This window comes from Acinonyx jubatus, chromosome B3 (assembly GCF_027475565.1).
Source record: "Acinonyx jubatus isolate Ajub_Pintada_27869175 chromosome B3, VMU_Ajub_asm_v1.0, whole genome shotgun sequence".
Lineage (NCBI taxonomy): Eukaryota > Metazoa > Chordata > Mammalia > Carnivora > Felidae > Acinonyx > Acinonyx jubatus.
Window position 1 is genome coordinate 39,249,768 of NC_069386.1, and position 21,545 is coordinate 39,271,312.

The window sequence follows — 21,545 nt, forward strand, 5'->3', positions numbered from 1 at the left end:
TTTATATGTTACTTGGTAAGTTATTTAAGTGAAGGACTTATTTTTCTTTCTATTCAGAATAAGTAGACTTTGAAAGGTTCTTGTTCGTAATTTGTATTTCTCTTAAATTTTTGAAGATAATTTATTTTCAGCTTATTTTCTAATAATATTAGCTATGATAAATTGTTAAACACAATTTTAAAAGATGTATTTTAATTTTTTTTTTTTAACGTTTATTTATTTTTGAGACAGAGAGAGACAGAGCATGAACGGGGGAGGGGCAGAGAGAGAGGGAGACACAGAATCGGAAGCAGGCTCCAGGCTCTGAGCCATCAGCCCAGAGCCCAACGCGGGGCTCAAACCCATGGACCGGGAGATCGTGACCTGAGCTGAAGTCGGACGCTTAACTGACTGAGCCACCCAGGCGCCCCAAAAGATGTATTTTATTGTAAATGGGAATTAATACACTGTGTGTGATACTTGAAGGTTAAGTTTTATTCTAAATATCCAAGTACATAGTCTGATATAAAGCTTGTTGTAACTGTAGTTTTTTTTTGCAAATACGTTGTAATGGTTTGATTAAAAAGTTATACTTGTTACATAGATTATAGTAAATTATTTTATTATGCTACCATTCATTTTAATTTATGGATGTTTTAAAACATGCAAAATGGAACGAGGGACACCCAAATACCCATCACCTAGTCTTAACATCCATTAAATTTCGTATTTTTTTATTTAGAGAGAGACAGAAACGGTGTGAGTGGGGATGGGCAGAGAGAGAGAGGGAGACAGAGAATCTCACAAACTGTGAGATCATGACCAAAGAGTTGGATGCTTAACTGACTGAGGTCACCCAGGCACCTCAAGTTTCTCTATTCTTCATTTCATCTATCACTTTCCCCCATTGCTTTTCTAGATTTGCTTTTTAGATTGACATATTAAACCATATTATGTTTAATCATATTATGTCCTTTGAAAATCATTAATGTTTGGCTTAAAATTCATGAACTACTTTAAATCTCATTCTAATGAGAGTCATAGCTATCATTTACTGCAAAAAAATGGCAAATGTTATGCTTGAGAAAGTTTGAAATGTCTTTTGAAAACATCACTTAGAAGAAAAACATCAAATGTATTTTAATATTGATATCCATTAATTAAGCATTAATTGATCAGCACTAATTAGCTTAATTAGCATTCAGCAGCATTTTACAGTCTATGGATTAGGGACTAGAGTGTCATAAATCTTATTCCTTTTTTAGTGTTTGTGAATTCGTGTAGAGATGAGAAACTTTGTATCTTTCCTGTTAAGTTTCATGTTTTTATTTTTGTTAGAAACTAGTTCTAACACTGTACACAAATGTTTTGGAAAACTGGAGTTAATAAAGTCAGTCAGTTATAACTAAACAATTGCTTTTGAGTTGTTAAAAGGATGTAATTTTAAACCAATTTTTGTGTTTGGATATAGTACATGCATATGTGCATGATCTCTTAAAAGCCCTAACTTGTAAAGAAATAAGAATTTAAAGCCTGGGTTGAGAATTTTGCAGGGAACAAAACGAGGGAGATAAAATCAGTTTCTTAAATTTATTTAAGTATTAACTTAATCCCCTTCCCCCTTTTTGTTATCACCTCCTAATGGCTGTGATAAACTGCTGGGAAACTTCTTTCTTTGGCGATTCATTATAATTCACTAATGTATGTTAACTTATGCAGGGTTCTGAGTAGCCCTACAATATTCAGTACTGAATCTGGAATTTTGTTTGATCTAAGATCATTTGATTTTCTTGTGTAGGGAACACTCTTTTAAAGACCAACTTGGGAAATGCTGCCTTACATTATGGCTCTTTTGCCATTGACTATAGTTTATTTAGGAGTTTATTTTGTATTTATATGAGAAAAAAAAACAGGGTTCAGCCAACAGTGATCTTTTGATGGACCAAGTCTGGCCACACCCATTTGTTTACATATTGTTTGTTTGTTTTCATGTTACAGACAGAGTAGTTGGAACTGAGACTAGATGGCCCAGAAAGCTGAAAATATTTACCATCCCGGTGCTCTACAGAAAAAGTCTGCCACATAAGTCAGGGGTTAACCTATATCCTTTTTAATAATCTTAACTTCAAATATGGTAAGGGGCACCTGGGTGGCTCATTCAGTTGAGCATCCAACTCTTGATTTCAGTTCAGGTCATGATCTCACACTTTGTGAGTTCAAGCCCCACATCAGGCTTTGCACTAACAGTGTAGAGCCTGCTTGGGATTCTCTCTCCTCTCTCTGCCCCTCCCCTGCTCACGCTCTTTCTCCCTCAAAATAAATAAACAAACAAACAAACAAACAAACAAACATTAAAAATTTAAAAAAATACATGGTAAAGGTTAAAATGTTTGAAAGCAAGATAGTGGTTATAGTGTTTACTAAAATTTTTTATAGGATTGAAATGTTTCATTAAAACACGTGTTTATGTCAATTGCTTATTCTCATTGATAGAAATAATAAAAGAGGAATTAGAATATAGGGTGTAAATGGCCTTTTTCCCCTACAGATTAGGCAGATGTTGAACTGCTCATCTCTCACACTTTTTTTTTTCCAACGTTTTTATTTATTTTTGGGACAGAGAGAGACAGAGCATGAACGGGGGAGGGGCAGAGAGAGGGGGAGACACAGAATCGGAAACAGGCTCCAGGCTCCGAGCCATCAGCCCAGAGCCTGATGCTGGGCTCGAACTCACGGACCGCGAGATCGTGACCTGGCTGAAGTTGGACGCTTAACCAACTGCGCCACCCAGGCGCCCCTCATCTCTCACACTTTCAAAGAGCCACTCATTGCAATAACCCAAATGGTCTTTCCTCACTATCAAAGGACAGGCCCAGAAAGAAACATCTTTATTTACCAGAGGCCCAGGTCTGGCCTATTTTTAAAGGGGCTTTGCCTCTGATGGTGTCACCATTTACCATTTTGTTACACCTCTGTGAAAACGACAGTTTTTTCAACCTCCTTTATACTTAAGGAATTTTTGTTTTCAGGGGATTTACTGAAGGCATGTTAATGTTTGATGTGTAGACTAATAAATCTCATTGTATTTCTAGGTATATCTTGTGGTCGCATTCATATACCTGTTTTAGGAAGGCTCGGGACCTTTGAAACTCAGATTCTACGAAGAGCTCCCTTTAGAACCTTTACGGAAACACCAGCATACTTTGCATCAAAAGATGGGATAAGTAAAGATGGCTCTGGAGATGGAAATAAGGTATCTTATCTTTATTGGAATATATATATATATTTTGAGTTCCTTCCTTCAAACAATTAAATGTAATAATAGTTTTCTCTATTCCATTGGTTTATATGTTTTCTGTAGGAAATGTGAAATATATAAAATCAGGTGAAGAATTTTATGTAATTTTATTTTGTGTTTTAGTTTCAACCATAAATTAGTTATATAAGTATTGCACTTAGCATTAACTAAAATTCCTAACACTCCAAAGTATTAAGAAGCTTCATTAAATCTATGCAGTCTGGGGGCGCCTGGGTGGCGCAGTCGGTTAAGCGTCCGACTTCAGCCAGGTCACGATCTCGCGGTCTGTGAGTTCGAGCCCCGTGTGAGGCTCTGGGCTGATGGCTCAGAGCCTGGAGCCTGTTTCCGATTCTGTGTCTCCCTCTCTCTCTGCCCCTCCCCCGTTCATGCTCTGTCTCTCTCTGTCCCCAAAAAAATAAATAAACGTTGAAAAAAAAATTTTTTTTAAATCTATGCAGTCTGTATGATTAAATTAGGAATAGCCGTCTTTTTTCACAACTCTTAACAATTCATGATAGTATAAACCCCACCTCATTCTCTACCTAAAAATTTTGGATATCTCTACAACTTAATGTTGGGCTACTCTGTAGCTAGCAAGTAGATGATCAGTGATTGTATTGGATCAAGGAATTATTATCAATTTTTTTCATTATGTGAATTTCACTAACACTTGAGCTAATGTTATATATAAGACAAAATGCTAGGTGCTTTGATATCCACACTTAATCCTAACAATGACTCTCTAAAGTAGGTAAAATTATCCCCATTTTAGAGATGAGAAAATCCCCATTTTAGAGATTGAAGAAAGTTATGAATCACTACTTGTCATGATAGTAGCTCCTGATACAGTTTCACTGAAATGTATTTTACCTGTAGTAACTTTTTTTCCTAGTGTTGATTGAGTCATGGAAAGAAAGCTGTTTATTATATATGCTGGCTCATACCATGTAAAGCAGGACTACAGATAAATACATGTGTTTACCAGAACTGGTTTTGTTTTTGTGGTAAATGGATCTTTTGATACCAGTAATAGCAGAGTTATAAATAATACTAATAATTCCACTCTAGAAATTATAAAAATTATAAGATTAATTACAAGCTAACATGCTTATATTTAACTTACCTATAAATTGGTTGCCTGAAAGTAATAATTGACACTCTTTTTTTCTCCTGTATGAACATTAGAAATCAGCAAGTGAGGGAAACAGTAAAAAATCAGGCTCTGGGAGTTCAGGGAAAGGTGGAAACCAGCTGCGTTGTCCTAAATGTGGCGACTTGTGCACTCATGTAGAGACCTTCGTGTGTAAGTATTACTTCCTCTGTTGTTTTTCTTCCTTACCTTTTCTACAAATCACAAATTGCATAGAAATGTGTAAATTACATAAACCAGAGTTATGTTCTTCCTGAACTTAACATGATTCTCCCTTATGTTCACCAGATACTAAAAATCCCCATAACTGGTAATACTTTGCAATGTGGTATAAGAAATAATTTAAGAAAACTATTTATTTCTTTATTTTCCATGTGTATGTTTATTTCAAATTTGGATTTTGTGAGTGTTCAAATTTGAGCTATAGGAGAACCAAGGCGTATTTATTCTGTTATTACTCTATTCTTCAAATACCTGTTGAGCATCTCATATAGCTGGAGAGGTCGGTCATTCAAATATTAAGGTGTTTTCCCTCGCTGAGGAACCAGAGGAACTAAACCCTTAATTCTATAAAGTGTGTGATAATTATTAATGATTCAGACACTGAGAGAAGGAAGAAATCAACAGTCCCACTTTTGCTGTTAGTGTCAGCAGTAACTCTCTGAAATACAAAGATGCTACTACAGATCTGTTTCATGAATCAAACAACTCATTTCCTACATGATTAGAGGTAATGGTAATTCAAGAGTAAATTATGTTACACTACCATGTCAGCCTTTCTGTATAGTCAAACTGAAAAGGTCATTGGTGAGGTTTGTCAGAAGTTTCAGTTTCTGATGATTAGCTGCAGAGGATTCTCTATATGCTATCCCAAATATTGAGATCTCAGTTACAGTTTTATGTTTATTATTAATACTAATTGGCCACTGTATGAGAAAGTACTATATGTAGCATGTTTTTACAATTTTTGGAAAGACTTTTAAAGTCGTTCCATTCTATAGGTGGAATGTTTGAGATTCTCTTCGTAGTTTTGCCTCATAAGAGATCAAAGAGAGGAATCAGTCTGAATGAATACTAATTTGGTTGCAACATAAAATGAAAGTGGTAGAACTAGATGATAAAACCTCTAAATAACAATTGCTATTAACAAATCTGGTATGAAGCGATAAAATTCTTTTAGAGAGTCTGAGAATTGCTCAGTTCATAATGGCAATGTCCTATTGGCATACATTTTTAATCAAGAATTTTCTTTTTTTTTCCAGAGAAAGATTTCAATCTTTGTAGACTTAAAGAATAATTTCTTAGAGTAGAAAAGGAAAGAAACTAATATTTAATAAATGCCAGTATATATAATTTTATTCTCACAATCTTACTTTTGTCAGGAGAGAGCATATCCTCATTTTCTTAGCTTAGTGAAGAAGCTAAGATTTTAGCAAGTGTAAGTAACTCATCCAGGGTCACAGAACAGTGAAGATTTGCTATTCAGAAGTTCCTATTCCATACATTTTTACCAACTGGAATTCTCTAGGGATAGATGAAATTTATTTTTCTTCTACACAGTGTTTTCAAAACTTGCCAGGTTGTATTAATCATTGAGGGTGGTTGGTTGTGGTTTTTTTGAGAGGGAGAATCCTAAGTAGGCTCCTCACTGTCAATGCAAAGCCCAATGTGAGGCTTAATCTCACAAACCTGAGATCATGACCTGAGCTGAAATCAAGAGTCAGATGCTTAGCTTAACTGAGCCAGCTGGGCACTGAGCCCCCCAGGCACCCCAAGGTGGTTCTTGAACATACAGATTCTCTCCTTCCCTGGAGATAAGATTCTGTAGATGTTGGGTGGTATCCTAGAATATGTATGTTTAACAATGAGACCAAGTGTGGAAAACACGATTTTTAATATTATCTAATCAACTTAGGGCTGAAGTGGTTTCCTTTGAGAATTCTAATTGGGGAGAGGGGATGTGGAAGTAGAGAATAGGGAAGAAAAGAGTAAAAGAAGAGTAGATCCTTATAAATAATTTAGTAAGCAAATATCTGTTGAGACTGACACTGCCAGGCTCAGAAAATAAACAGAGATGAACATGACACTGTCTTATCCTCTGGAACTTTACTCCATAGGAGTGGTAGGCCCTCAACAGTGAGATGAGGCCCTCCTCTCTTGGTTTTATTCACCCATAGTACAAGTCTCTTCAGAATGCATCTCTTTTGGATGCTGAGGATCTTCTGTGTCTACTCACTGAAAATTGGAGAGTTTTGTTGAATCTTGGGCCATTCATTTTGTTTGCCATCTGCATTTATTTAGTTACTGGTTCATAAACATCTTTTTATGTGCTTTTTGGTCACTTGTAGTTCTTTTGTGAATGGCCTGTTTAGATATTTTTTTTTTTTGAAGTTTATTTATTATTGAGAGTCAGAGCATGAGCATGGGAGGGGCAGAGAGAGGAGGAGACGCAGAACCTGAAGCAGGCCCCAGACTCTGAGCTGTCAGCACAGAGCCCGACACAAGCACTCAAACCCACAAACCGTGAGATCATGACCTGAGCCCAAGTTGGATGCTCAACCGACTGAGCCACCCAGGCACCCCATGAATGGCATGTTTAGATAACTATGTACTTTTTTTGGTCATTTTTAATTATTTTTAATTACCTGAGGAATGTATGTGTGTATCTTCCTTTATAAAAAAAAAAGGTAGAACTTTGTAGGTAAAAGTTAAAGATACATTTCTGCATTGTGTCTTCATCAAACATGTAACTTTTAAAAAGCATAAATGGTATCAAATTGTTCATGTTTTTACCAATTTTATTTCGCCTCAGCAATTTAAAAATAATTTTTTTTAATGTTTATTTCTGAGACAGAGATAGAGCATGAGTTGGGGGAGGGGCAGAGAGAGAGGGAGACACAGAATCCGAAGCAGGCTCCAGGCTCTAAGCTGTCAGCACAGAGCCCGACGCGGGGCTCGAACTCACAAACCGTGAGATCATGACCTGAGCTGAAGTCGGTCACTCAACCGACTGAGCCACCCAGGTGCCCCTTGAGTCAGCAATTTTTTTAGAGTTGTATGCTGATATATACAGGTCTAGTCCTTTCCTTTTAAGGTGTACATTTCAGGGGTTTTTAGTATATTTATCAAGTTTTAGATCTATTAATTCCAGAACGTTTTTGTCACCCCAAAGAGAAGCCCCATCCCCCTTAAGTAATCACTTTCTACTTTCAGGGGTTTTTAGTATATTTATCAAGTTTTAGATCTATTAATTCCAGAACGTTTTTGTCACCCCAAAGAGAAGCCCCATCCCCCTTAAGTAGTCACTTTCTACCCCTTTCCCTCCCCTCCCTGGCAACCATAAACCTACTTGCTGTCTTTATTGATTTGTCTATTCCAGGTATTTCATATAAATAGAATTATACAATATGCTGGCTTCTTTTGCCTTCATCTTTCAGGTTTCCAGGGTTCATCTGTGTTCTATTATGTATCAGTATTTCATTGCTTTTTGTGGCTGATAGTATTCCTTGTGTATCCACTCATCATTGATGGACATTTGAGCTGTTGCTGCTTGTTGACTACTATGAATAATGCTACTGTGAACATTTGTATACCAGTTTTTGTGTGTACATGTTTTTACTTTTCTTGGGTATATGCTTAGGAGTAGAATTGCTGAGTGAAATGGTAAGTTTGTGTTTAGTTTTTTAAGAAACTACCAAACTTTACATCAGCTATAGAATAACCTATGTTATTCTGTCCATTTGACAACCTGACTAGCAATGTATGAGGGTTCTAATTTCTCAACATGTTCTTTAACACTGCTCTTTTTTATTGCAACCATCATAGAGATATAAAGTGGCATCTCATTGTGGTTTCGATTTGCATTTCTCTAATGACTAAAGATGTTAAGCATTTTTTTCATGGGCTTATTGGCCATTTGTGTATCTTCTTGTAGAAAAGACTGTTTAAATCCTTTGTCCATTTTTAAATTGGGTTATCTTTTTTGTTGTTAAGTTACAAAGAGTTCTTTATATATTCTGAATACTAGACCTTTATCCAGATGTATGATTTGCGAACATATTCTTTCATTCTATGGGTAGTTCTTTCCTATAAATACCGTATAGCAGGAGTCAACAAACTTTTACTATGAAAGGCCAAATAGTAAATATTTTAGGCTTTGTGGGCCCTGTAGTCAGTGTTGCAACTCTTCTCCTTTGCTGTTATGGGGAGAAAGCAATCATAGACAATGTAAACAAATGAGGATCGCTGTGTTTCTATAAAACTTTGTATAAAGACACTGAAATTTGAATTTCATATAACTTTTATTGTCATTTTTTCCCAAAGTGTAAGAACTATTAGCTCCTGGACCTGTCTGTATATATTCCATCTCACATGTGTATGTAGGGATTTTTACGTTCTCTTACTGTGGTATTATTCTTGTTTGACTTTGTGGAAATAAAATACCATTTTTATAGATAGCATTATGAATGCATAGAAGGTCATCAGGAATTGAAGTAAGAATAATATCTAAGAAATATTTTATTATAAGGACAAATGTATATTGTTCTTCAGTTTTCTTTTGCCTATTTAAATAATAACTTGTCAAATGTGAATAGTCTCCCCACTTTTATTTATTTTAGTTGTTTTTATTTTTATGTATATAATACTTTTTGAAGGCTTACTCTACTTACATGTCTTAATACAGTAGGAATTAAACTTTTCTGTTTGGTTTGGAGATTTAATGTTGGGCCCTGAAACATGTTCGAAATCATGAAGAACTTTCATTTCAACAAATATGAGAGAGTTTTTACTGAGGTAATCTATTGTTGGCATATAATACAAGCATGTTTACTGGGATTAGTATTCTGTATGTAAAAGAATATAGTATACTTGTAGTAATCATTTAAAGGAAAGTTTATTCCCTGACAATTCAACAAAATTAGATTTTGCCACTTGTCTGTATGAGTAAAAAATAAGCATTGCAGTGCTTGTATTATTTTTTTTTTTTCTGAGGCAGCATTTTGATAAATAAAATTAACCTGGGTATACATTGAACATGTTCCATCGTCAAATTGGTATTGTGATATTCAAATAGAATGTAAATAACTCATCTGTGGTAAGCAAAGAGGAATGAGATTTGTTGGTGTTTAGTCTCTTTCCCTTTGACCTAATTTCTTTAGAGAAATATTTTGTTCTTATGTTCTCAGGCCAGATTTTCCTGTCAAACAGCCTGAACTAGATCAGAGGATTCTCTGCCCTTTAATCCTTGCCCTGTTTACCATCAGTAACAATTGTAAGATGAAGCTTCATTTTAGAGTAAAGGCCATTGACTATCTTTCCCAATGGTGGGGAATGGTGATAATGTATTGGGGCTTGTGTAAACCAAAGGTACTTGGAATAGTTTGGTCTTTTTCTTGAGGTAAGCATTTATAGGTGATTAATACAAAGAAAACATGGATGATCTCTTTTCTAGTTTAAAATTTGCTGCTAGAGTTTATCCAGATGTATTTTTGATTGGCCTTGTGTTTAAGAATAGACAAATAAGCATTAGATTGAATTAATAATTAGATTTATTTTTGAAATATGGAATTGTCTGGGTTTTTTTTAATATAGATTATTTTGTGAGATTTAGGTGTGCTTACCAGTACAGTTTTTCTTGTAATCTATGAATAGGTAGTTACACTATTCCCATAAGAGAGATTCTCATAGATTTAAATATTCTTCTTTGCAGTTTTTCTAGTTAGATTACACAGAGGTTAATACAAAAATGTATTACCCAGACCTACCAACCTGTAACTAATTCCTATGTATCTTTTGTTCTGTATCTGTTAGTAATCTGTGTGAGAGTCTCTTCTGTGCTGCTTTCCAAGGTACCTTTACCATTAGTAGGGGTAGGCTTAGAGAAGGTTAAGAGTTTATGTCCATGTACATTTATCCTACAGCTGTGTTTTAAAAGGAGATAAAAAAATCCACTTTGGTTTAACATAGGTTATTCTATAGCTGATGCATTGGAATTGAGACACTTTTTTTACCCTCATTTTTAATTATTATTTTATTGTTTTCAAAAGCTGTATGATTATAAGTCAGTATGAGTGAGAATGTTATTTTGTTAGTTTCTTAGTGGTTTTTAGGCTAAAGAAATAAGAACTAGTGGAGTTGTTAAAGATAAAAATTAGGAAGGCATGAAACAATTTTATGTTTACCAAATCATGGTTTTAAAAATGCTCATAGGTTTGAAAGGAACCTAAAGAATATACTTTTTTTTCCCTTTTTCTGGGTGATTGGAGTTGATTTCTTTTATTATTATTTTTTAAATATTTATTTATGAGAGAGAGAGCGCAAGGGGGTGGGCAGAGAGAGGGAAGGAGACAGAATCCAAAGCGGGTTCCAGGCTCTGAGCTGTCAGCACAGAGCCCGACTTGGGGCTCGAACTCACAAACTGCGAGATCATGACCTGAGCCAAAGTTGGATGCTTAACTGACTGAACCACCCAGACACTCCTGATTTCTCTCTTTTAACTTCTGTGTATATTTGAAGTTTTTCATAAGGAAATGTTGAAAAAATAGAATAATTTACTTGTGCTTTACTTTTTTTTCAGTTTTTCATTCAAGTATTTCAATAAAATAAGTGATTAATATTTTTATAGTGGTTGTTTTTAAAATTAAATTTAAGAATGGGAAGTTGAAAGAATGTCAGCCAATCTTTTCTCTTAATGAAGTATATCACAAAATGAAAGAACCTAGTGGAAATGAACAAAATGTGGTTTAATGAACTCATTAATCTGTATCATCTATCTTAGATGTAAACTAGGTTGTTTGTTGTGTCTAGTGAAGGAACTACAAACCTACTTTTTGTCAAGTGTATAGTTTTCATTTACAGTGAGTTTTTAATGTTAAATGCTATTTGAATTATTTATTTTTCTCTGCTGACCTTTCCTTTTACAGCATCCACCCGCTTTGTGAAGTGTGAAAAATGTCATCATTTTTTTGTTGTGCTATCTGAAGCAGACTCCAAGAAAAGCATAATTAAAGAACCTGAATCAGCAGCAGAAGCTGTAAAATTGGCTTTCCAACAGAAACCACCTCCTCCCCCCAAGAAGGTATAGGTCTTAGCTCAGTCCTATAAGCACTTTGTCTTGAAAACATTTCATTGCTCCCCTCTCCCAGTTGACATTGGATCTTAATGCTAGTGCCTAAACAAGTATTAAGTTCTTAATATAGACTATATGTGGCTAAATTCTTATTGATATTTGGTACTTGGAATTTAGGTATGGAGTCCCAATGCTATTTTCCCATGTTATGATTACTGCATTCAGTAGCAATGAAATAGAGTTGGATGATTGTTAAAATGGTGTTCATACTAAATTAATCTAAAATGATACCCAGGGGTGTCTGGATGGCTCAGTTGGTTAAGCATCCCACTCTAGATCTCAACTCAAGTCTTGATCTCAGGGTCATGAGTTCAAGCTCTGCATTGGGCTCTGCACTGGGCATGAAGCCTACTTAGAAAAATAAAAAAATAATATCCATAAAATTGAGCAGCTATGGATTTCTTTTTCTTAGTTGGGGCCCCTTGTTAACACCAGGCTGCAATTTCTCCCCATAAATTAGTCTATTGTCTGGTAAAACAGCCTCAGTGTAACAATGGAAGCAAAATTTTCTCACAACTAGTGTAGCAGGGCTGTCCTATATAGCACTGTGGCTTTTGTGGTGTGGGCTCCTTCCAGGAGTCTCAGACAGACTGTGATCTGGCCATATGAAACATGGCAGAATGTATTACCAGCTACATTGGGTACTTGGTCTGTTCTTTCTGAGAACAGGGAGCCCGGCCCTGGGGCTATGTGCCCTCTGTTCTGCATGTCTCAAATGTTTGCACACTTAGATTATTTCTCACCCCCTGCTTCAGTGTAGCTTTCTTATGCTGTTAAGATACCAGTCCATTTATTTCCATTGTGCTGTGGCAGATTTAATAATTCATAGATATAATTTGTGAGGAATCAAGATTTAAGTTTATTTGTTTAGAGAGAGAGAGAAACAGAGCCAGGGAGGGGCAGATATAGAGGGATAGAGAATCCCAAGCAGGCTCTGCACTAACAGTGCACGGGGCTTGAAGTCTTGAACAGCGAGATCATGACCTGAGCTGAAACCAAGAGTCAGATGCTTAACCGACTGAACCACCCAGGAGCCCCAGAAATCAAGAAGATTTTAAAAAAACATAATAAAAAGCATATGGTCAACAACTAAAGAATTTATCATGTAAATATAGTGTAATGGTAAATATAGCTATTAACCTTTGTATACTCCATTAGGTTGTCTAGACTTTAGACATTAAAGTTCTAGAAAATAGGTAATTTAACTATTTTCAGGAGTTAGTGAATATTAACAGTTAATTTTTTTTTTTTTTTTTTTAGTTTATTTTTTGAGAGAAAGAGCAAGCAGGGGAGGGAGAGAGGATCTGAAGTGGGCTCCATGCTGACAGCAGAGAGCCTGATGCGGGGCTCGAACTTACTAACTCGAGATCATGACCTGAGCTGAAGTTGGACGCTTAACCAGCTGAGCCAGCCAGGCACCCTAACAGTTAATTTCTGTTTACTAAAAGCTGAAGGAATTTACCCCAGGTTCCATGCTGTTAGCAATATCCAAGTCTCAAACAGAGCTTTAGTTTCTAAGAATAAGGTTTTTTAGATTGCCATGTAGATAAATGAGTAGCTTTAAAGTTAATGTCTGAGAAAAAACCTAAATATTTGTGAATATTCGAACATATAGCTGCTGGTAATGGCTTTGATTATATAATGCCTAGTTTTTAAAAGAGTAGATTTATAATATGTTATCTTTCTGAAGAATATCATTCATGTGATTGAGGGAGGTATAGAAAGGATTTATTTTGGGGCACCTGAGTGGCTCAGTTGGTTAAGCGCCTGGCTTTTGATTTCAGCTCAGGTCATGATCTCATGGGTTCGTGGAATTGAGCTCCACCTCAGGCTCTGCGCTGACAGTGCAGAGCCTGTTTGGGATTCTCTGTTTCTCTCCCTCTCTGCCCTTCCCCTGCTCTCTCACACACACACACACACACACACACACACACACTCTCTCTCTCTCTCTCTCTCTCTCTCTTTCAAAATAAATAAATAAATTAATTAATTAATAATAATAAAGGATTTATTTTAATGATTTACATTGATGATGATATCTTTAAACTCCTGGTGGCATATGTAGGTATTCCAAGTGACTTTAATAATCAACTTTTAAAAATTAGGATTAATGACATTATATATAGAACAGAAACCAGCAGAGCATTATATGAGTACAGTGATACTTTGTTAAGCTAAAGAACAAATGAGTTGTGTTTTTGTCCACATAGGTTTGGGGCTTCTGAATCATTGCTGCATAAGTATCATACCCTTGGCATTTTGTTTTTGATGGGTCTTTGTTCAAATTTAAAACTGTGAGCAAATATGCTCACTGTATAACTTCTTAATGTGTGTATGTGTTTTTTTTATGATAGCTCATAGTAAATTATTCATAACCAATCATTTTTCAGATTTATAACTACCTCGACAAGTATGTTGTTGGCCAATCATTTGCTAAGAAGGTGCTTTCAGTTGCTGTGTACAATCATTATAAGAGAATATATAACAATATCCCAGCTAATCTGAGACAGCAAGCAGAGGTTGAGAAGCAGACATCATTAACACCTAGAGGTTAGTGTTTTGATAACTGACTAAAATAGAGTGTACATACTTAGAGGTAATCTTTATTTGCAACTCCTTGCTTTTGTCCTAAAATTCTTTTAGTATTTCATAAAACTTTGTTTTCAGTTATATGTGCATGGGTTCTGAGTCACAGAGTGAAATGTATTTCTTATCAAGGGTCTCAGTGAAAAATGTTTGAAAGTAACTGGAGTAGAGATTGAGACATAATCTTTGAATTATAGACTTCACCACAATTGGTTCCCTATTACCAGATCATGTGCCTCAGTCAGAGATGTATGAAAATAGATGATAACTGTCACACAACATATCCAGCATTCTTTCCTATTTAGACCCAGCTACAGAGTGTATGTAAGATTAAGGGCAAATTTGTATAATGCCTATTAATGATAGATTCTAATATTACTGATATACTATATAATTTAAATTTACTGTAGACAATAATGTGTGTTATATTAATAGGATGATATTATTTAAAAAGCTATGAATAGAGTAAAATGCAAGTTTTTTAAAGTTTCTTTTTGTTTTTAATTGGCCAGGGAGCCCTGATTTCTTATTTAGGCCTATAATATACCGTTTTACATTCTTTGAGTCATCATTTTACAATTTGAGGGAGTTCTACTAAATACTTATATTTAAAAAACTATATAATATCCTTTGATTACTTTTGGTAGCTATTAAATATATAACTTACTGGCTCATTGAAGACAACTTGTTCACTTGTTGAATTTACTGTAAATAGTTATGTGGTAGTATCAGTTACTTTATTTTTAGAAAGTATAAGTCATAATAACTAATGGAAGACCCAGAGCCTTCATTTTTATAAAGTCCAAATAGCATTATCTAGTCATGACACAAAACGATTTTTTGTGGTTCTTTCAGTCAGCAAATCAGTACTTAAGGTGTTCGAAGTATAGGGAGAACAGATGGTTATACGGTATTTATGATATGAGCAGTTTAAACTTTTGTTGAAGATTTAAATTATTGCTTCTGTTTTCTTAAATACCAAGTTAGTACTTGACAAATGTGGGTATTAGCAACTGGACAGCCATCGTTAACATGTTTGGGTTTTTAATGTTTTTAATATAGACAGGATGTAACATAGATTTTTTCATAATGTGAAAAGCTACAAAGCATTAATGAACACATTCTTTATGTATATTTAGAAGAGGGCAAGAAGGGAGAGATCCCTCATTTGTTCCTCCAAACTAAACAAATAGACATTTTCATGTTGTCATTTTATCCTCTTTCTTAGAATTAGAAATAAGAAGACGGGAGGATGAGTACAGATTTACAAGTAAGTGACCTCTCCTCAGGTCCTCCTCTGTAATCATTCTTCCTTTTGAGATTTATCTCATTGAAGGATGTCAGCAGTAGTGATGGTAGATATATATTAGCTTGTGTATTACCAAGAAAGATACTGTATATTATCTAAACATGCTTATCATACATGGTATATATAACTTTGGAACAGTTTTTCATAGCTAGCATGTGTACTTTATATATGTTGGGTTACTTCACATATTCAATTTTTATCTTTTCTGTTGTGATATTTCTTAAAGTATAATGTTAGAGAAATAAAAAATATTATATATAGTTCTCTATAAATATATACCTATATGCATATTAACAGGAGTTGTGTTTTTTAAAATCTGTAGCTTGCTATTTTATATCTTTTTCCCCCCCATACAAGCAGAGTTGGCCTGCTTATGTGTGACAGAAATTTTGGGGGAGACAGATTATCTTCCAGATTCCCTTTGCCAGAAACCACACTTTTTATTTTTGGTGTTTATGAAACTTGGTATAGCCTTGCAAATTATGACTAAGCCCCAACTCAGTGTTTCCAGCCCTGAATTGTCCCTATAAGCATCAGATAGTCTGATGGAGGGTGTGGAAGGACCTGATATTCTAAGGATAGTGGCCATTCTGTTGTCTTGCATGTATTTTTTTGGATGTGGATATGTAGTGCTGCACAGATGGTAAAGGCTCACAAAAAGAGAGAAACCTAGCTGGCTCAGTTGGAGGAGCATGTGACTCTTGGTCTCGGGGTCATGAGTTCGAGCCCCATAGTGGATGGAGTGATTGCTTAAGTAAATAAAATATTTTAAAAATTCACGTTGCATTTTGTTTCAGTAATTAAAATAACAAAATAAAACAGATAAGCCACTATGAACACATTTTACCTATAAGTTTGGTACTTTTATATTTGCCTTTGAACCAAGCTATATTATGTATCTACTGTTTGAAGTATACTGTATATACTGGATGAGCCATGAGAATATAACTAGTTTACCAATTCTGGCATGAGATCTAGTGCATGTAATAAAATTGTAGTATTTCTAGTTATTCTTAAATTGTATGGAAATAATAAGTATATCATGCATGGTAAGATTAAATACAATGCAGTAGAATTAGATTATATATAAGAATGTAAGATCTAAATAATAAACTTTAAGTCCATGTATAATTTTTATTTTCTAAACCAAAAATATAATCAAATATGCTGTCAGTGCTATATTCATAAATTTGGACAGATAACTTGTGAAGCTAGTATGAATTAAATTAGTAAAGGAAAGTCTATAATGAAGATTTTGAAAGAAATATATTGTAGTGATTTAATGAAATTTAAATGTTAACAAGTAATACTATCTAAGAACCTAGGTAAAAGCAATTCATAATTATAATGACAGATTGACTTGGAAAGTAATATTTTGAAAACTTAAATAGAATTTATTTTCATGTATAGTTTCCACTTGTTATATGTGGGGTTATAGGTTCTAAAGTTAGGACATTAGACCTAAAATGACACATAATCAAAATATTCTTTAAAGTTTCTTTTGGAAATCACATGTCAGATATACTACTCTCAATAAGACTGATAGATTTTGTCTCCATCATTGGAACATAATGTTTTTCTTAAGTTGAGCACCAGATGAAACAGTTGGCTTGCATTAAGGGCTATGTTATACAAGTAACTTAAACACTAGGAAAATAGCAATACTGATAGCAAATTCTTTTATAACATTTATAAAACTCTGCCAGGTACAGTTCTAAGTGTTTTACATATTTTAACTGATTTAATCTTCCTAACACCTATGAGACAGAAACTATTATTTTCACCTCCATTTTATAGATAAGAAAAGTGAACTACGGAAATTTTAAGGAATTTGCCCAGGGCCATATGGCTAATGAACTCCATGCAACTAACCATACACTAGTCTGCTCACTGATTGTAGAGAGCTGCTTCATGCATTGAGAGAGATGCAGAAAAACAAACTAAATGAAAGGAGAGTTATTTCAAGTTTACTCTGGAGCATAATTTCATGAAATGGAATGACAAACATCATGTACTATTTAAATTATTCCTCTCTTTTAAATTTAACTTAAATCATGTGTAAGTCAAATACATTTATCCTGAAGTGCCTGGGTGGCTTGATTTCAGCTCAGGTCATGATTTCGCAGTTTCGAAAGCCCCATGTCGGGCTCTGTGCACTGACCGCACAGAGTCTGCTTGGGATTCTCTCTTTCCCTCTCTCTCTGCCCCTCTCCCGCTCCCACTGTCTCTCTCAAAATAAATAATTTTTTTAAAAACTTAAACACATTTACTCTGTGACTCTACTGTAGTTAATATGCTTCTTGCACTTCTGTTCAAATTTTTGTTCACCTAATAATTTTTACCCCATTGGGCCAACCTACACTCGAGCAAAAGCCTCTTCCTATATTGTGACAATTCCTAACTAGATTTTGCTGAAATAAAAAAAGAAATTTTCTTTTACTGGGGACAACTAGCTAACTAACTAAACTCATGTAAGAGACAGCATTTTTTTTCCTGATATGGATTATAATGAGGCACAGCATTGTGAATTATTCGCTAATAACCATCAAATGTAGCACAATTTAAAATGTTTATTGAAAGCCTATTTTTTAAAACTTTATCTTTATTTATTTTGAGGAAGATATAGAGAACAGACGAGGGAAGGGCGGAGAGAGAAGTAGACAGAATCCCAAGCCGGCTCTATGCTGTTAGTGCAGAGTCGGGTGTGGGGCTTGAATTCACGAACCATGAGATCGTGACCTGAGCTGAAATCAAGACTCAGATGCATAACTGACTGAGCCACTCAGGCGCCCCTTGAATGCCTATTTTTGATGATTAGAATAAGCATTTACTTTTTTTTTTAATGTTTGTTTATTTTTGAGAGAGGGAGAGTGTGAGTGGGGGAGGGGCAGAGAGAGAGAGGGAGACCAAGGATCTGAAGCTGTCTGTGCTGACAGCAGAGAGCCCAATGTGGGGCTCAAACTCACGAACCATGAGATCATGACCTGAGCTGAAGTTGGACACTTAACCAACTGAGCCACCCAGGTGCCCCAGGATAACCATTTACTTTAAGTGTGACCCTAAGATAATTTGAAAGTGCCAGCCAGATGGAATAGGACCATAATAATAGTTATGTTAACTGAACATCTATATATTGGTTTGATTAAAACAGTAATGCATTGGAAAGTACTGATATTCTTAATCCATTTATTAGAAACAACCTAAAAACAAATCCAGAAAATATAAACAAGTAGGATACGAGCACAGATTCCTCAAATGCTGATGATGAGGAGCAGTATGGATATTTACAAATCTGGATAACTGAAAAGACTATTGGAATTCTTTCCTTCAGCCCAGAGAGTAAGAACAAAGTTGTTCTGTTTTTAGGCACCCAATTGATAAACTGATAGTTCACCAGCAATACCATTCCCATTTAGTTAAGCATTGTGTGTCTAATAAAGGGACTGGAAAGATCCATTCAAGATCCTATAAAATCAAAATTCAGATAGAACCAGGGATAGTGAGTCTTACTGTATTTGGTTCCTCTGGTAGACTCACAGAATCATTTTTTAGATGTGAAAGAGACTATAGAAGTCATATATCTTGATAATTTCATTTAATAGGTAAGGAAGCAGGCCCAGTAAAGTTAAGTGATTTGCCATGGACCTACAGCCACACAGTGATAGAAAAGGACTAGGACCCAGGTTCCCTATTTCTCTGTTTTAGTCTTGGTTGTCTTACTGTGTTCACTGTGTTCAATGTGTCTTGCTTTTTCTATAGTCCTTCAGTTGTAATGAAAAAATCTATATATATTTGTCTTTTAAAGTGCCTCCAAATGAATTGCATTTTATTCTTATACCTTCCAACCATGTGTTTGAAATTGATAGGGCAGGTATTATTGCCATTTTCTAGGCTAGGAAACAGAAACACAAAATTTATATGACTAGCCCAGGATCACAGATCTTTTTAGACACAATGGAAAGACCAAAGCTAAAGCTTTGTGATTGTCAGCACTGTTCTCCTTCCTTTACACTGCCTTCCCTTAAGTTAAAGGGATTTACATAAATAAGGAGGGTAAAAAGAATCCATTTATTTTACTTAAGGTTCCCTGAATAATCATATGTTTTACATTTGTGACTAGATAATTTGAGGTTTTCTTCCTTTTTAGGTAAGACAGAATATCAGAATATTTGTTTTTCTAAATATGTGATTGGTCTTAGATTTAGGGTTTTATTGGGTATTTTTTCAAGCAAGATCAAATGAAGCTCTAATAATTCCTTTGTCATTCTTTCAGAATTGCTTCAGATTGCTGGAATTAGTCCACATGGTAATGCTCTAGGAGCATCAATGCAGCAACAGGTAAATCAACAAATACCTCAGGAAAAACGAGGAGGTGAAGTATTGGATTCTTCCCATGATGACATAAAACTTGAAAAGAGTAATATTTTGCTGCTTGGACCAACTGGGTCAGGTAAATAACTTCCTGAAAAAATTACTCATTAAAAAAAAAAAAGAATATAAATGATTCTGCAAGCTGTGTCTTATGATTGGGGGATTCTGGCTCTTGGGAAGAAATCTAAGGGCCAGTCCTTTGGATACATTATCAGTATCTGTGCATAGACTTCAGGCTGAATTTGAGGAATTGGCAATGCCCTTTAGCCCAATCCCTAACATCTTAACAGAAGTAATAAAAATAACATACCATTAAATCTGAACAATAGTAGAGAAAAGATGTATAAGTAATTTTTTATTATATACTATTTAGATTTAATACATTTTACATTTTTGTAGAGAAATTGTATATCAACATATTTTTCGTAAACTTTTAGTTGCTATTTCTATTTGTAGGTAAAACTCTGCTGGCACAAACTCTAGCTAAATGCCTTGATGTTCCTTTTGCTATCTGTGACTGTACAACTTTGACTCAAGCTGGATATGTAGGCGAAGACATTGAATCTGTGATTGCCAAACTGCTCCAAGATGCCAATTATAATGTAGAAAAAGCACAGCAAGGTATGTTTTCAGTATAGTTTGTCTATCCCCAGATGTAGACTATTGGGAAAGCATTAAGAGATCCTATAATTCTTGTTTTGAGTTGAGGAATAAAACTTTGTAATTGTATAAAGGTAGCTATGTTAAACATTTTCTAGCATACTAAGGGCCACAAAGTTTGCTTTTGCCTTATTGTCATAAGATGGCTACTAGGGTGAAAACAGGCCAGATTATTATTCCATTAGATCCTTAATGCTATCATTATTTTTCCTGTTCTGACTTCCCTCTAGACTCCTGATCCTGGGGTGGGTTAGGAGGACAAGGACAAGGGCAAGAGAGTGTAGGATGAATCTAGAAACAGATTAGCTTGTTGACCTACAGGATGTCCTAGATGCTGCATTTCTCCTTCCCCATCTATCATCTGTCCTTATTTACATAAAGAGCTTGACAAGTTCTTGTCCAAATTCTTTTAAGACAAGAGTATAGGTGGGAAAGAGTAAAAAGTTTTGCTAGTACCAGCACTGTATATACCTCCTGCTTCAAGACTATACCTTTATCTCAGCCTCGTAGAATAAAGAACCTGAAAACATTAGTGGTGTAGATAAATAATGTCAGAATTGTTATCATACCCTAGTGATGCTCTATGAAATAAATTATAAAACATTTACACAATGATGAATGGGAGATCAGGCAGTGTATTTTTATAAAATTAAGCTTTGTATATATTTGCTCTCTAGCTACTTAGTCTTTTAAAACTGAGGTTATCTTGTGTATATCATTTTCATATTATAAATAGAATCCTCCTTAAATTATAGGAATTGTCTTTCTGGATGAAGTAGATAAGATTGGCAGTGTGCCAGGCATTCATCAGTTACGGGATGTAGGTGGAGAAGGCGTTCAGCAAGTAAGCAGTTGAATATTTTGTTCAAGCCCACTAAAAGGAAGGGAATACATCAACCTCCCAAATATTGTACGTTTGGTTTCGCATTCAATTAGATTCTGTTTTGTTTATTTCTTCCACCCCAAACTCCACATACCATTTTAAAGTAGTTCAGAAAGCTGTTGGTGATTTTAAGTACCAAATTACCTTTCTTAGGAAATTAAAATTATTTTAAAGAATAGA

General features: G+C 34.9%; 1 protein-coding gene across 2 annotated transcripts in view; it reads left to right on the forward strand.

Moving 5' to 3' along the window:
• Positions 1-21,545, forward strand: part of CLPX (caseinolytic mitochondrial matrix peptidase chaperone subunit X) — a 40,250-nt gene that overhangs the window by 7,674 nt on the left and 11,031 nt on the right. For both annotated transcript variants that reach the window (XM_015088138.3, XM_027067538.2), the window contains exons 2-9: positions 3,072-3,232; positions 4,463-4,580; positions 11,351-11,505; positions 13,947-14,106; positions 15,371-15,412; positions 19,725-19,901; positions 20,279-20,443; positions 21,238-21,326. In XM_015088138.3, the coding sequence (XP_014943624.2) occupies positions 3,072-3,232; positions 4,463-4,580; positions 11,351-11,505; positions 13,947-14,106; positions 15,371-15,412; positions 19,725-19,901; positions 20,279-20,443; positions 21,238-21,326 (1,067 nt within the window). The remainder of the gene's footprint in view (positions 1-3,071; positions 3,233-4,462; positions 4,581-11,350; positions 11,506-13,946; positions 14,107-15,370; positions 15,413-19,724; positions 19,902-20,278; positions 20,444-21,237; positions 21,327-21,545) is intronic.